General features: G+C 48.9%; 1 protein-coding gene across 1 annotated transcript; it reads left to right on the top strand.

Moving 5' to 3' along the window:
• Positions 1-5,215: 5,215 nt before the first annotated feature.
• LOC134492092 (zinc finger protein 397-like) lies at positions 5,216-16,097 on the top strand. Its single transcript, XM_063296234.1, has 3 exons — positions 5,216-6,214; positions 9,606-9,711; positions 11,044-16,097. Exons 1-3 carry the CDS (start codon positions 5,420-5,422, stop codon positions 12,060-12,062), a joined length of 1,920 nt encoding a protein of 639 aa, XP_063152304.1. The 5' UTR covers positions 5,216-5,419; the 3' UTR covers positions 12,063-16,097.
• Positions 16,098-16,355: the final 258 nt, after the last annotated feature.

The following is a 16,355-nucleotide window of genomic DNA, read 5'->3' on the forward strand; positions in this document are numbered from 1 at the left end:
CACTGTGAATGCATCTATACAGGCCTACCCATGAAATGAATATAACAATTTTGTAACTTCTGGCCTGTATTGGAGCCTGAATATGCAGGGGTTCCCAGAGGCCTGGAAAATATTTCAAGGTTTCCTCTGTGGTCAAAAGGTTGAGAAAGGCTGCTTTATACACTGCCTTTTGTTCTTTAAACTCCTTTGTTGTTGTTGTTTATTCGTTTGGTTGTTTCCGACTCTTCGTGACTTCATGGACCCGCCCATGCCAGAGCTTCCTGTCGGTCGTCAACACCCCCAGCTCCCTCAGGGACGAGTCCGTCACCTCTAGAATATCGTCCATCCACCTTGCCCTTGGTCGGCCCCTCTTCCTTTTGCCCTCCACTCTCCCTAGCATCAGCACCTTCTCCAGGCTGTCCTGTCTTCTCATTATGTGGCCAAAGTATTTCAGTTTTGCCTTTAGTATCATTCCCTCAAGTGAGCAGTCTGGCTTGATTTCCTGGAGGATGGACTGGTTTGATCTTCTTGCAGTCCAAGGCACTCTCAGAATTTTCCTCCAACACCACTTTAAACTCCTACTTCTGTCTTTTTAAGGATCTCATCAATGGCAACTTCCTTAGTCATCCCCTTCTTTTCAACCCATTCACTCTTTTTTCATATATTTACTTTGCAATTTGATTCCCATTCATTCTTTCTTTTCCATACCATCCTGGTGTATTTATTTCATACTGGTTACTCCCTTTTGTGGTAGATCCACATTCCTTCAGCACCCATTCGTTCCTGACCCACGCTGGAGGCTTTAAGTCAGCGTTTCTCAAACTTGGCAACTTTTAAGATGTGAGGACTTCAACTCCCAGAATTCCACAGCCAGCCATAGGATGTATTCATCAGCATGATGATAACTTTTTAGAAAGTTATAAATTGATCAGAAAAGAAAAAACACCAAACAGGAAAATAAAAAAGTGAACGAAACCAAACTTGATTGTTTCCTACTTCAGAGATATACTGCTTCTGACCAAGGGGGTGGCTTATAGCAATACAGGTAGTCCTCGCTTAACAACCATTCCTTTAGTGACAGTTTGGACTTAAGAAGGTGCTGAAAATAACAACTTATGACTGGTCCTTACATTTATGACTGTCACAGCGTCCCTACAGTCACATGATCACGGTTCATGCACTAGGCAAACAGTTCGCATTTATGACCGTCGCAGCGTCCTATGGTCATGTGATCTCCATTTTCGACCTCCCCGGCTGGCTTCTGGCAAGCAAAAACAAAGGGGAACCGCATGATTTGCTTAGCGACCATGTGGTCTGCTTAATACCCATGGTGATTTGCTTAATGACCGCCACAAAAAGGTAATAACATTAGGTTGGATTCGCTTAATGACCGCTTTGCTTAGCAACTGAAATTCTGGTCCCAATTGTGGTCGTTAAGATTAATCCTGGATAGATTTCCTGTATAAGATTAATCCTGGACAGACATCCTCTGTATTTTTGTCTCTGTTTCCTTTAAAATTCCCTAAGCTCACTACCATTGCTTCACCCTGTGGCTATGGGTTTCATGGATTGATTCTATCTATGTTGAAGACTCCTGTGATCTGCCCTGAATCCATTCATTTCACAAAATTATGGAGAGAAAAACTTTTTTTAAAAATCTCCCTGTACTTTTTCCACACGTGTTTTATAGTTTTCTGTTGTTCCACCATTTATATGACTTTTCCCCTAAACTTTAAATAACTCCTCTGGAAAAGGCTAGACAAGGAATTTGTTTTTCCCCTTTCTCCTCACCTACATAGGTTAGGGCACCTTTGGAAGCATGGAAAGGTCACCTTTAAAGAAATCCTTTAATTAACACAGGCCAAAGTTGTTTTACCATGATCACAGGATATTCACAAGAGAGGACAAAAAGTTTGCAAGCAAATAAGCCCTTTTATTAAGTTGGTTGCACGTGCTTTTCTCAGGAGAACAAAGATGCTTGCAAGCACATCATCCGCAGAGTCCTGTGTTCTCTTATTTGGAGCAAGCGGTAACAGGCTGATTAGCGAATACACGTTTGGTTTTTGGGTTTATAAATTCACCCGTGAATCAGACGCAGGTGTGAGGAATCATGTGGGGAGTGCTCAGTTCAGATACCTTTTCTCCCAAGACTTCGCTGGTGCACCTGAGTGACCTTCTCAGTGGCTTTTAGCAAACTCTCAGTGGAAAGCTCCTTGGGGTGTGCTGTGTTTCAGCTACATCTGCTAGTATCTGCTGATTTGGGGCTCCTGCCTAAAGTCTAATCAGCGTTTCTCAACCTTGGCCACTTTAAGATGTGCGGACTTCAACTCCCAGAATTCCCCAGCTAGCATAGCTGGCTGGGGAATTCTGGGAGTTGAAGTCCGCACATCTTAAAGTGGCCAAGGTTGAGAAACGCGTAAATATCTCCCAGAATTTGTGAACCGCAAGGAGCAAGAACTTCACCTCTGCCTCCTCCACCTGCCTATGGGCACGCGCGGCCCCGCAACGCTCTTCTCTGCCATCCCGCACAGCCTTCAGCGCGACCACCCTGAAAGGCAGTCGCAGGATCAACAGGGGAATAAGTCAAAAATAAAACAAGGAAACCTCCTGGAGCCGAGCGGTCGCCTTGCAAGAGAGAAACTTGGCGCCTCGATTTCGGGCTTGCAGGAAAGGGCTCCCGCAGAGCCTCTCCGGAGCGAGGTACTCAGTGGGTTAAAGAGAGCGAGAGCGGCCGCTTGCTAGAGAGGCGCGGAGAGGGGTTTGGGGGGATTTAAATACTCGATGCACCTTCCTGTGCTGGTTTATCTGCCCTGGGGGGGGTGGGGAAAGTGGCGTCGGGGCTCCTCCGGAGCAGCAGGGCGAGTGGGCGGCGCGCGGCCGGGGCGAGGCGCACGCGCCAGCAGGTGAGCGGCGTTTGCAAAAGCGGGGGGCGCCCGGCGCGGGCAGCTGCGAGGGGGGAAAGCGGGGGGGGGGCGGCGGCGGCGGCGCCCCCCGCCCCGTCTTGAGAGGAGGGGAATCCCGGGCAAGAACCGCGTAGCTGCAACGCCTTTGAAGTCCGGGCCTGTTGGCTGCCCCTGCTTGCGGCTAAGGTGGACTACAGCTCCCATCTTCTCGCTTGCTGGCCGGGGAGCGAGCGCGGGGCAGCGTAATCCTGCGCCGTGCACAATCCGTGCAAAAGCCCGCCCGGCCAGGGAGGGCGGGTTGTGCAGTCGCATTCCCTGCCCCGTCGGAATGCGTATGCGTAAGAAGGAGCGTGCGGGGAACATCTTGCAGACAGGGGATTATAACGGATGGGGTTTATAGCCCAGTGCCTCTTTTCAGGTTGGAAAAGGCAGATGCCGGGCGTTCAGGTTGCCAGCTCTTTGAATGGGCTCCTGCAGCTATGTCTGTGAGGGTGGCTTTGATCTGCCGGGATAATCAGGTGGAGCAGGCCTTGCTGGCACACTTTCTATGTTTATTGTCTGCTTAATATTTGCATATCAAAGGTCCTGTAAAAGCCACAGCTCTTTAGTGGTAGGCCAGATTATCATCGCCTTCCTTCCACATCGCATCGCAGGGTGCAGCATCTGGGAGAGGAAAGTGCATTCCTTGAAGTTTTGTTTATTATGAAACTATTAAAGTTGCAGGGCCGTTGCTAATGTAGATGCACATCTATATAGCTACATAAGCTTTTATTTATCGGTAACTATCAATCTCAGCTGCTTCTTCCCTCCTGTTTTCCCACCCTGTGCCAGGTCTATCGTGATAATATAGACTGCTCTTGCACAATTTTTGTAAAGTGTGCAATGGGTTCATTATAAGGAACGTGCTTTAAATCTCCCCGAAGTGCTTTGTGGCAATTATAACTTCTGTCCTGTCACTGAGTGTTTTATTCTGTAGCTGTATCCTCTTGTGCTTATTTTTGCTTGGCATCAGTTTTCAGTACCATATTTCAGGAGTGTCATCTTGCTGTTTCTGCACTTCTGTGCGGCCTCGTGCTTATAAGCAGCTTACAGTTGTTAATATGGTTGTGAACTAGTGACACCTTCACTAGTTAAACCAGTGCATAAATGCTGCAGGTTGCCAAATATTACGAGCCTCTGGATCTGGCCTCTTCCAGACTGAGCATGGCTTCGGCTGACCAACAGTAGTGAAGTAGTTTGCCAAGTTTCCAATCGAGCTTACAGCCCTGTGATTTTCTTCACTCCCCCAGAGTAGTAACCAGTTTTGTCTAGTGGTTATGGCACTGGGCTAGAAACCAGGAGATGGTGAGTTCTAGTCCCGCCTTAAGCATGAAAGCCAGCTGGGTGACCTTGGGCCAGTCCCGCGCTCTCAGCCCAACCCACCTCACAGGGTGGTTGTTGTGGGGAAAATAGGAGGAGGAAGGAGTATGAGCTATGTTGGCCGCCTTGAGTTATTTGTAAAAATAATAAAAGCGGGATAGAAAAATAAATAACCATGTCTAACCCTAATAACTGCTTGCACCCATGAAAGCTAAATTCTCACAGTGTCTCACTAGTCAGTTTTATGGAAAGATAAAGGAGTTAGGACCATTGGAAGACCTGAAAGGCTGGGGATAGATTGTCATGGAGAAAATGTCTGTGTGGTTGCTAAGAGTCGACACTGACTTGATGGCATATAATCAGTGAATCAAAAGAATTAGGTGATGGTATCTTGGAAACCGGATGTGTGTTCTTTAGCAGTCCATTTACGAGTAAGTAAGTTAAAGTGTCCTTTCTCACTGTCACTTGGTTCATTGGGGATGCGCTCCCCACTTGCCTGCTCATAAGGAAGGAAGGCACACGTCTTCCTGGCCTGCAGTATTTTGCAAATTCGAATTCCCTTTCCCATGCCCTGACAATTCCATTACACTTGCTTAGCTTTTTCAACAGTCAACTAACTGACTATGCTTGGGCTGAAAAACTGTCTGAGATAATCTATACAAGGGTTCTGTAGAGAGTAAGGAAGTTGATCTTGACAGAGATAAGCCAGATAGGTTACCAAAACAACAAGGAGGAAAGCATTGCTTAAGTCCAAAACCAGCAGAAAATATGCGGAAGAGGCTCAGATAGACACCTCCCTAATTCACATGGGTATAAGAAGAGGAGGGGGCACAGCCCAATCCGACTTGCGAGGTTCTGGTCCCACAGCCACTCCCAATAAAAGCAGTCTTAGCCTTCCTGTGGAGTTGATTCTTGGTCTGGTCTACCTGGTGGGGCTGACAGTTTCTCATGTTTTCTGTGTTTCTCCTCAGAGAGTGCTACTTGGCTGCCGAATTACATTGCATGGCCAGTCGCTTCTTTAAAATCCTTCCCATCCTGGGCAAAGATCCAAGGGGAATCTGTCTCATCTGCTGACTATATTAGAGAGAGAGGGAAGCAAAGACAAATTCTGGAAGATAGTGCTGCAAGCTTCCAGCCCGAGGTTGACTGAAAGGCCTGCTTCTGCTTTCTGAGAGGCCATGGCAGCCGAGCAGAGGGCCAGAACAGCCGGCGGCTTCCCCAGGCACATGGGGGTCAAAGTGGAAGCCTGTGAGACCACCGGCCCCAGAGGGGCGGAGGGAGGGGACAGAGCAGGGAAACTGCCTCGCGTCCTCCAAGTGGGGACCATCCGAGAGTTTCTGAACTGGGCTGCCCCACGGCAAGTGAAGCAGGAGCCCGAGGAGGACTTGCCCGAACTCTGGGAAGCCCAATGGCAGGAGTTCCTCACTGCCCTCAGGTCCTCTCCTCTGGACAGGGGACACCAGCTGCTGGCCGAGGAACCCGCCCCTTGGGGGGACAACAAGGCCTTCTTCGCCTCCTTTGAACGTCTGGCCGGAACCTGCCAGTTGCCCCGCCGTGAGTGGCTGGCCCGCCTCTTGCCCGTCCTGGGTGGGGAAGCCAAGGAGGCCTACTGCAACCTCAGCCTCCAAGACCGAGGTGAATACGCCAAAGTCAAGGCGGCCATCTTGAAAGTGGACGCCCTCCGGATGGAGGCCCAGCGCCAGCGCTTCCGGCAGTTCCGCTACCACGAGGCCCGGGGCCCCCGGGAGGTGTGCAGCCAGCTTCGGGAGCTGTGCCGGGGGTGGCTGAAGCCGGAGAAGCACACCAAGGAGCAGATCTTAGACCTCCTGGTCCTGGAGCAGTTCCTCACACTCCTGCCCCAGGAGATCCAGAGCTGGGTCAGAGAACGTGGCCCCGAGTCGTGTGCCCAAGCTGTGCCCCTGGCAGAGGCCTTCCTGCTGAGGCAGCAAGAGGCTGAAAGAAAGGGAAGACAGGTATGTTCAATAGCGCTGAGCTTCCTCGTCCTTGGCACCAAATGATTGTACAGGTAGTCCTCACTTAAGAACCGTTCGTTTAGTGACGGTCCAGACTTACAACGGTGCTGAAAAAAACTGACTTACAACTGGTGCTCACCCTTATGACCATTGCAGCATCCCTGCAGTCATGTGGTCATGATTTGGGCTATTGGTAACCAGTTCGCATTTATGACTGTCGCAGAATCCTGTGGTCACATGATCGCCATTTTTGACCTTCCCAGCCGGCTTCTGGCAAGCAAAATCAATGGGGAACTGCGCAATTTGCTTAATGACCATGTGGTTCACTTAACAATCGCAGTAATTCGCTTAATGACTGCCAAAAAAAGGTCGGATTCACTTAATGACCACTTTGCTTAGCAACCGAAATTCTTGTCTCAATTGTGGTTGTTAGGTGAGGACTACACATGATGATTTTATGATGATGATTTTAATTTTCTTTTTTGTATTTTGCTGACAGAGGTCTTACTATATTTTGGGGTGGGTTGTTATTAGCTATTTAGGGTTATGTATATAAGATGGGGGCGCCACTCAGATTTTCTAAATAATAAAATATTTTAGAATCCTGAATAGAGGAGGCGTCCCCTTCAGTTCTATGGGTTTTTTTTCACTCTGGTGTGTTGTTTAACCTGTTTATGTAAGCATTTGGGCTGGGTTTGTTCTTCCTCTTTTAGCCAGGGTTACGGATCAGAAAGATTATCTGATTCTTGAGGATCACCTTCCTCTTCTTTTAAAGATCAGGTTTCTAGCCCATAAGAGTTCTTTTTCCAAAGCATTTTTAGCTCCTCCCCACAAGATGTCGTATGAATAAGAGGATCCCTGCCTTCATGTTAAGAATCTACACAACATTTGCTTCTTTGTTTATTTATATATATTTAGAGCAGTGTTTCTCAGCCTTGAAATATTAATTTTGTGCCTTGTTTAAGAGCTTCCGTGCTACTCTGTGGAGTAGGAGGTTTTTCACACCAAGGCCAGGCAAATTGATGCCTGTGGACCCCTCCAGGCCTACAGAAGCTTCCCTTGTTCCCCACGAGGCACTCTGTCCTAGATGGCTTAGTTTTGTGAAGATTATTTAAATTAAAAATGACCATCAATGGGATAGGGGTTTTGCTGAGAAAGGAGAGTGCTAGCCTCTAACACAGTGTTTCTCAACCATAGCAACTTTAAGATGGGTGGATTTCAACTCCCAGAATTCATTCAGCATGGCTGGCTAGGGAATTCTGGGAGTTGAAGTCCACCCATCTTCAAGTTGCCAAGGTTGAGAAACCCTGATTTAGAGCATTGATAGTGCTGCCCAACTCAAGCAACATGACTCTGGGCAGCGTACAAAAATCATCAAGAGATACAAATCACAAAGGAGCCAATTTGGCTTAGTGGTTAAGGTGCTGGGCTAGAAACCAGGAGGCTGTGAGTTCTAGTCCCGCCTTGGGCATGAAAGCCGGCTGGGTGACCTTGGGCCAGTCCCTCTCTCTCAGCCCAACTCACCTCACGGGGTTGTTGTTGTGGGGAAAACAGGAGGAGGAAGGAGTATTAGGTATGTTCGCCGCCTTGAGTTATTTATAAAAATAATAAAGGCGGGATAAAAAATAAACAAACAAACGAACAAACACCTAGCATTAAAAACCAACTCAAACTATAACGCGGAACCCAGAAGTAACATATACTGTAATTCAAACTATGGGAAGTCTACTTATCCTGACCCAAGGCTTGGGGAAAAAGCCAGGTCTTGGTTTTCTAAAGGCCTTGTGAGGGAATGAAGTTGGGGTTGCTGTCTGCACTTGGGAAAAGCAGCAGCCGCCAGGCCGAAATGCTTCTCACCCCATTTCCCTCATTCGTTCCTTTACTCACAAGCGTCCACGCCGGCGTTCTGCTGCCTCGTTGAGCCACACCCTGGCATTTTCAAGGGCATGCCCATGTCCAGAGGCAGCCTCATCCCACCCAGGCCCTTAGCCTATAAAAACAAATGCTAAGAGCGTGGGTAGGTGTGTAGGAAAAAAGGAGACGATAAAACGGCAAGCAGACGGGGACGTCTGGAGACTGGCAGCTGTTACACGCAGGCAAAAGGACTATCCGTCAACTGCTAGGACCGCAAGCTATGGTAAGCAGCTTATCCTGGTGGGGTTCCTGCCTGGAGCTTGGCTTGGGAGCTCAGCTGGAGTGCCCAAAAGCCCCACTGCTTAAGAGCAGAGCTTGGCCTGGGGCTCAGCAGCCACCAGAAAAGGAGTGACCACGCTGAGGCAGCACCTCATCCCACCTAGTGTAAGAACTTTTGGAAGGAGGCAAAGGTTGCATGCCACTTTACAGACTTTGAGACTTCTGCTTGGACCAAGTATTAAAGGACTAAAGGCTGGGTATTAAAGATGTATTGACGTGGCAACATCACCTTGCAAGGCCTAGAAGGGTGGAGTTAACCCAGAGCAATGGCCTATAGTTGGGGAAGGTGTGTGCTGCAATAAAGCATTGTGCCCAGATCTGCTGCGGTGTGTCCAGTCCTTGGAGAACAAAGAACCCCCACAGGCTGGCAGGGTCAGGGGCAACCATACACCGGGGGCAGATCATTCCAGAAAGTAGGGGCCATCACCAAGAAGGACGCCTGCTAGGTCCCATAAGGGGATCTGGAGTGTGCCCTTCATGTTGGAACTTGGGAGATGGGCAGATACCCTTGGGAGCAGGTAGTCCTGCAAAATTTTTATTTCTTTATTTAATTTATTTATTATCCCAGCTTTATTATTTTTATAAATAACTCAAGGCGACGAACATACCTATTACTCCTTCCTCCTCCTATTTTCCCCACAACAACCACTCTGTGAGGTGGGTTGGGCTGAGAGAGAGTGACTGGCTTGGGGTCACCCAGATGGCTTTCATACCTATGGCGGAACTAGAACTCACAGACTCCTGGTTTCTAGCCCGGTGCCTTAACCACAAGACCAAACTGGCCTATGATCTTGTCCTATACCACATAACATGTTATTAAGGATGAAAGAATGGAGAAAGAGGTGGGAAAACCAGTCGTAGCCCCCACCTCTTAAAGTTTTTCATCATGACTGCGTGGGTGAAAGGTATTCCTACAAAATGATGGAAAGGCTGCCAGCTGGGGGAGGCAGTGGAACCAGCCTGCTTCTCCTGTTATGCAACCTGGTTGTGAAGATACATGTGAAGAAACTGTGACGATGCCAGTTGGATTCTGGGAAGGTGGAGGGGAGTGGATGCAATGGATGCTAGCTGTTCTGGTGGGACATCCGCTGGCCTTCACTGGGGCGGGTGACGGATGGAGGCTCAGCAACAGACCTTGGAAAGATCTGACCAGGTGTAAGATGGCTTTTCAAGGTCCTGCATTCTGCTCTTCTTTCAGACTCGGGGAACTCAATTGAGGAACTGGGCTGAGATGAAGCCGCCTCCTGGGGGTGTTGGGCTGAAACGGATCCACAGAGAGATGAAGCAACACGCCAGAGTCCTGGGTAAGAATTTAGTGCCCCTGGTACTTAGGAAGCTGTAAGATCACCTGTCCCAATCGGTCAGCTGCTCACCACGGTTGTGGGGACTTCAAGACCCGGAATTCCCAGCAAAGGGCGGGAGGGCTGATAACTCTGGGAGCTGCATTCTCAACATATCTAACAGGCACCTGATTGGGGAAGGTGGTTCTGTGGTCCCGCTTGGCTTCGAATCTTGGCTTTTCTTTAATAAGTAAAACCCGCTTGGCAAGTATCCACAAGGTTGGACCTCAAATGACGTAATCAGACAACGATACTGCCCCAGAAACCATGAGGCTTGCACTACAATAAAACAAAATATATTTAATTTTTTTTAAAAAAATCCACAAGCCCCTCCAACAATTAGTGTCAGATTGCCATTTTAAATACCATTAAAATGCCATTTTAAATACTTTAAAACACCAATTTTAAAAGGCAAATTGCTAACTACATGGTAAATCGTTTTATTTATTGAACGCATGTAAGTGTGAGGACAGGTCGTAAGTCATTTCTCCCACTGCCGTTGTAACTTTGAACGGTCGCTAAATGAATGGTCGTAAATCGAGGGCTGCCTGTATTTCTGTCTGTGAAAGCATTTAATTATCCAGTGTATTTACTTATTTAAAGCATTTATATAGCCACCAGCCTCATGGCATTGACTCTGGGCAGCATATGGAGGCTTAAAACCCACTTAAACATACTCCAATAGAAATCTGATAATACTTAACATGACGGGGCCTAAAAATCCAACATGAATTCCTACAGACCAACAACAATCCACCAACAGGGCTGGTTGAACCTCTTGGCTCCAGGACCTGGGTTAATATCCAGACCTTTAATGCCTTGGGAAAAGCCACAAGGGCTGGGGACATCTGGTGGGCGGGCTGTTCCATAGGGCGGCTGCTGCCATAACAGAGAAGGTGTGACTCCTAGGTCCTGCAGGATGATGATATTTATAACAGAAGGGACCTGAAGTATGCCAACCCTGCGAGTTCTGACGGGCAAGCAGGAATGACTGGATTTCCTGCAAGTGTCCTGAGCTCATGCCATGTAGGGCTTTATAAGTGGCAACCAGCCCCTTGAATCCCTGCCCCTAGTGCAGCTTGCAGAAGAGAGGTGGCACGTGGGCTTTTTGTGAAGCCCCCAAGACTGCCCACCCCACTGCATTCTGGACCAGCTGCAGCTTGCAAATGCTCTTCAAGGGCAGCCCCAGGTAGAGCTCACTGCAGTAGTCCAGCCAGGAAACTACCGCAGAGGGCAGGTGGAGGGACGACAGATGTTGTTGGGCCGAGTAAGGCCTCTTGCTCCCTTCCATTTCAGACTTGGGGAGCCCCAACGGGGAGCGTGCTGAGAAGGCGGCGGACCGAAGTACCAAAAACGGATCGAAGAGTCCCGGCAGAGCCCAGATGGGCCAGAGGAACTTCCCGGGCCCCGACAGCCGCACCGCCTTCTGCCCCAGCCCGGCCTTCTTCAAGCACCCGCGGGTCCATGCAGCGGAGAGCCCGCACCAGTGCCCCGATTGTGGGAAGCACTTCACGCAGCGCTCAAGCCTTACGATCCACCGGCGGATCCACACGGGGGAGAAGCCGTACCCCTGCCCCGAGTGCGGGAAGTGCTTCCGGCAGAGCTCCAACCTCTTGAAACACCAGCGGATCCACTCGGGCGAGAAGCCCCACCAGTGCCCAGAGTGCAGCAAATGCTTTGCCCAGCGCTCGAACCTCCTGATCCACCAGCGGACCCACACGGGGGAGATGCCCTACGTGTGTCCCGAGTGCGGGGCCTGCTTCAGCCAGCACCGGGGCCTCGTCACGCACCAGAGGATCCACATGGAAGAGATGCCCTACGGCTACGGCTGCCCGGACTGTGGGAAGTGCTTCCAGCAGAATTCAGACCTCACGAAGCACCTGCGGGTCCACACGGGCGAGAAGCCGTACAGCTGCCCCGAGTGCGGGAAGAGCTTCAGCTACAGTTCCAACCTCAGCAAGCACCAGCGGATCCACACGGGCGAGAAGCCGTACCGCTGCAACGTGTGCGGGAAGAGCTTCAGCCATCTGTCGACCCGGAACACGCACCAGCGGGTCCACACGGGGGAGAGGCCCTACGGCTGTGCCGAGTGCGGGAAGCGGTTCATTTCGAGTTCCAAACTCACCCGGCACATGAGGACACATTCCATATACACGCCTTACATCTGCAACGAGTGCGGGAGGAGTTTCAGTTCCCACTCGGCCCTGACCACCCATCAGAAGAACCACTCTACCAAGAGTTACGGCGTGGGCGGCTTGTGGGAGGGGGCTGAGCAGGGTCCGAGCGACTTTGTGGGCAGAATGTCCCCTCTGTGACCGTCGCTGAGTCTCTTCCTTACGATTTAGCCTGTCCTCGTGATCCTGCTAGCAAGGGTGCTCGTCCCTAGGGTATTGGAATTTGGCAGCCTGCGTCGTGCAGGCAGGATGTGAGAATCGAGAATGCCAGGCTATAGAATTAGTGTGGTGGTTTTGGAAGGTAGAGGTAGGCTGAAAAAAAAATAGGGTAGTGCAAAGGAGGAAAGCTTAGATGGTCAGTTAGTCTTAGGAAGAGAGCAGGGCCTGGTGCAGAAGAGAGAGCTGCGAAGCTGGCTGCTCACGAGACCCCAAGCCAGCCAATTTTGAGCCTTCCCTTATTAGTGCACCCCCCTGCTGTAATTTAGCTATCTGATAACTCTGTAGATCTCCCCCAGTTCAGAAGCAGGACATCTGTGAGTGTTGGGCACTTGTAAGTAATCGGTGAAAAAGCGTCTCTGTGCTCTGTGAAAGAGGAAGGCTGAGTTATTGGTGGCTCTGATTTAGCAGCTGAGAAGCAAAGGGACCCTTCTTAGTCTGTGAAAACCAACCCCCCCAAATGCAGAATTGGGCAAAATCTATTTTGTAGGCTTTAATTCCCCTCCTCCCCTCCATTCTCAGCATTGCTAAAATCCAACTTGAAGACAGTGTCAAAAACTTGCCTGTTGTTTTGTGACGTTTGGAGTGACACCCTAAAGTAGCTCTCCATTTTGGTGGGGCACCGTGCCTGGTGCCCGCCCGGTCAGCAGCCATGTGCCACTTAGTGGTCACTGCAGGTTATGCACTGTGTCCAGTAATCCCCGGTTTAGAATGCTGGTGCACCTGGTTCAGGCGACCGGAATGTGTTCTGGATGGGATGCCTGTTGCCTGCCTCTTCTAGAGTTTTGAGAACGTAGAAGCACCGTATAGACTTGTGTGTAAGCCCATCCGACCCTCAATTTTTTTTCCAAAATACTGTGAAAAATGCGCCACTTGCAGGTAAGCTGACCCACATTTTTCATGGCATTTGGGTTAAAAATTCAAGGGTCTGCTTGGCCGCAGATGGGCTTATACGGGATATATGGGCACTTTAAAAAATATTACTGTATATACTCACTGAGAAGCCAAATTTGATTTGAGGGGCATGTTTTCGAGCCTAAAATTCTCAGCTTATTTGCAAGTATATATGGTAGATTACAAAAGAGAGAAGGGTCTGGAACAGAATATCGCAAGTTATTCCAGCCAGCCTTGCCCTCTTCCAGCATACTCCATTCTGTTTCTTCTAGCTTCATGCCCTTCATTTTTCCAAAGACATTTGCATCCAACAGGCATACCTGAATAACTGGCTCAGTTATGAGCTGTTTTAGGCCTCCCCCTTCCATTTAGGGGTCTTTTTTGTGAGAGCACGTTTTACTGTTCTCTAAAGCTTTGGGCGTCCCAAGCACGTTGCTACCTCCCTTTTAGGTGGATGCCGTTTTGACTGACCCAAAGGTGTCCCCGCGGAGAATGGGTTTAATCGACCTTTAACAACCTGCCCTTGCAAGCATGCACATTCACATGACGCAGAACTTCACAAGATTGCTGGCAAGAAGGTGGTGTTCTTATGAAGCGGTAGCAAAAAATCAGAAGGAATCTGGTAGCGCCTTTTCCAACTGGCACATTTTATAAAAGCGTACGCTTTTGTAAGCTGCGGCTGGCTTCATCTGATGCACAGGGTGATTCACAAAAGCTCACGCTGATTGCAAGTTTGCCCAAAGTTAGCCAATTCTGCCATTGTTTGGTGGGAAGCCGCGTGAATGAGCCACATTTTGCTAAACCATGGTTTGCCTAGCAACAGTTAAGTGGCAGGATTTGCAAAAGTGTGCTAAGGCATAAAGCATGGTTTGCGAACCATGGCATACTGATTCACACAGTCTGAGAAGGTAAATCTGAAGGTAAATCATTATGGCAGGGCCTGCGTGTCCCCACTGTGCTAAGAGAAGGAAGGGGTGGCAAAGGAGGAGGAGGGGGAGATCTGCTCTCTTCCCATTCTAATAGGTCTAGTCCCTGTTAGCAGGTGCCCCTGACAAATTATTTTCAAAGGAGTGTGATTTTTGACAGAAAACTGTATCATTTAGTCAATTAATTAATAGTAATAATAAAGAGTAGAACCAGTTTGGTGTCGTGGTTAAGGCATCAGGCTAGAAACCAGGAGACGGTGAGTTCTAGTCCCGCCTTGGGCACAAAGCCAGCTGGGTGACCTTGGGCCAGTCCCTCCCTCTCAGCCCCAGGAAGAAGGCAAGGGCAAATCACTTTTGAAATCTTGCCAAGAAAACTTCAGGGACTTGTTCAGGCAGTCTCTGAGAATCGGACACGATTGAACGGATTAAAAAAATAAAGGAGAAAATTGGTTTGGATTACAGGCTTCCTGGTTGCTAGGCATCTAGTGGTTAAGATGCATGTGTGTTTAAGAAAACACACAAGGGGAAAAGAGACTTGATAGGTTTGTATAAAATGTATGCATAGAGTAGAGAAAATGATGAAGGGGGCAGGTTTGCCCCCTGCCCTAAGTGGAATAAGCTGGGCTCCTCTGGAGGAGTTGAAGGAGGAGAGCTTCAAAGCAGACAAAAAAAGCGCTGGTTGGTATCGTGTACAGCTAACTGGAGGTTTTGGAGCTCAGTGATAGAGCCACGGCCACCACCTTAGAGGGATTTTAAATTCATGGAGCTGAGCTATTGATCGTGGTCAGCTGTCATGGCTCTGTTTTGTCGCAAAGATAGGGAACGGAAGCTTCTGGCTTCCAGATGGTGCAGAATAGGGTGAGTGTGCTCCTGCTTTCAGCTGCTGCTGGTGGACTTTTTCCAAGGGGATCCAGTTGGCCACATCTGGATGCATGATCGTGGACTAGGTGAGCCTGTGGCCTGATCCAGCAGGCGCGCTCATGTTCTTACGAAATGCTGTAGAAAGAAATGAGCAGGCAGAAAATTAGGATAGGGAACTTGGCAGCAGACAGGGTTAGAAGCAGCAACTGTAGAGTGTTGTTCTCACCAGGCAGAGGGATGGGTTTCTGACTAAGGTAAAAGAGCACCATCCTAGAGGAAGGACCCAGGAGTCCAAGAATTCTCATTATGCACAGCTCTACAAGCAAAAGTTTCAGGGTGTTTACAGGTAGTCCTTACGACCACAATTGGGACTGGAATTTCCATCGCTAAGTGAGGTCATTGTTAAGCGAGTCGCTACATTTTTTGCTATGGTCATTAAGTGAATCACTGCAGTCACTAAGTGAATCATGTGGTCATTAAGTGAATCCAGCATCCCCCAATGACTTTGCTTGTTGGAAGCCAGCTGGGAAGGTCGCAAATGGCGATCATGTAACCCTGGGATGCTGCAGCTGTTGTAAATACACATTGGTTGCCAAACCCCTGAATTTTGATCACACGACCGCAGGGATGCTATGAGGGTCATAAATGCGAGGACCGGTTGCAGGTAACTTTTTTCAGTGCTGCTGTAACTTTGAACAGTTGCTAAATGAATGGTTGTAAGGTGAGGACTACCTGTACTATGATTCTGCTGTAATGGAGAAGATCTTAGGTTGGAAGATTTTCCACTGACTTCTTCTACAGCAGTGGATAATCTTGGTGGCCAGGCCTGTGCTTAGAAGTTGGGGAGGGGGGCAAAATGAGGGCCACTGTAAGCAGGGTAAGCGTTCAAAATAAGGCAAGGCTTATTTTAAAACAACCCCCCTCCCCACAGTGTTAAGGGAAATGTTGAGGACTTTGTCTTATCAGTTATACCGTTTTACAGATTTTTTTTTCCTGTGCTTTCTACTTCGAAATGGAGAGGGTATGAAATGCCCTCTCAGTTCAGTGCAGTAAATTCAAAAGTAGTCCAGAAAAGAAACCAATGAGTTTGGTTAGTTATGAGTACTAACACTACCTTTTCTGTAAGGTTACACTAACAGCATCTTGCAAGTCTGAAGCACGTCTCTCCCCCTTGCCTTTACTTTCCAGGGAACTAGGCAGGGTCCCTTCTGAGACGCTTCCCACACCCCATTCCTTCTGTGGGCTGAGGTCTCTCTTACCCGACTGTTGCCCTGGCTGGGCCTCTCAAGGATATTCCCACCGACCATTGCGGGTGCATCCTTTTCCCGACGTGACACCCATCACAGGTTTTATCCTGAAGGCAAGATGGTCAGGTAGGCTAGTAGGAGAGAAAATGATAGGCAGACAACTTTGTGTGTTGTTGTTGACTAGGGATTTAACCCTGGGTCTTCCCACTTTTAGTCTGACATTTTAGCCAGTAGTGTATCCCTTAGAGTTAGTTCCCTTAACCATGGTTCATGTGATGAACTGCAGTGGG

This window comes from Candoia aspera, chromosome 2, assembly GCF_035149785.1.
Source record: "Candoia aspera isolate rCanAsp1 chromosome 2, rCanAsp1.hap2, whole genome shotgun sequence".
Taxonomy (NCBI): domain Eukaryota; kingdom Metazoa; phylum Chordata; class Lepidosauria; order Squamata; family Boidae; genus Candoia; species Candoia aspera.

What these genes read in the sequence shown, in the direction of transcription:
- LOC134492092 (XM_063296234.1), top strand. Translation starts at nt 5,420, where the DNA reads ATGGCAGCCGAGCAGAGGGCCAGAACAGCCGGCGGCTTCCCCAGGCAC. An exon ending in CTGAAAGAAAGGGAAGACAG is followed by an intron (nt 6,215 to 9,605) that starts GTATGTTCAATA and finishes CTCTTCTTTCAG; the next exon opens with ACTCGGGGAACTCAATTGAG. An exon ending in GCAACACGCCAGAGTCCTGG is followed by an intron (nt 9,712 to 11,043) that starts GTAAGAATTTAG and finishes CTTCCATTTCAG; the next exon opens with ACTTGGGGAGCCCCAACGGG.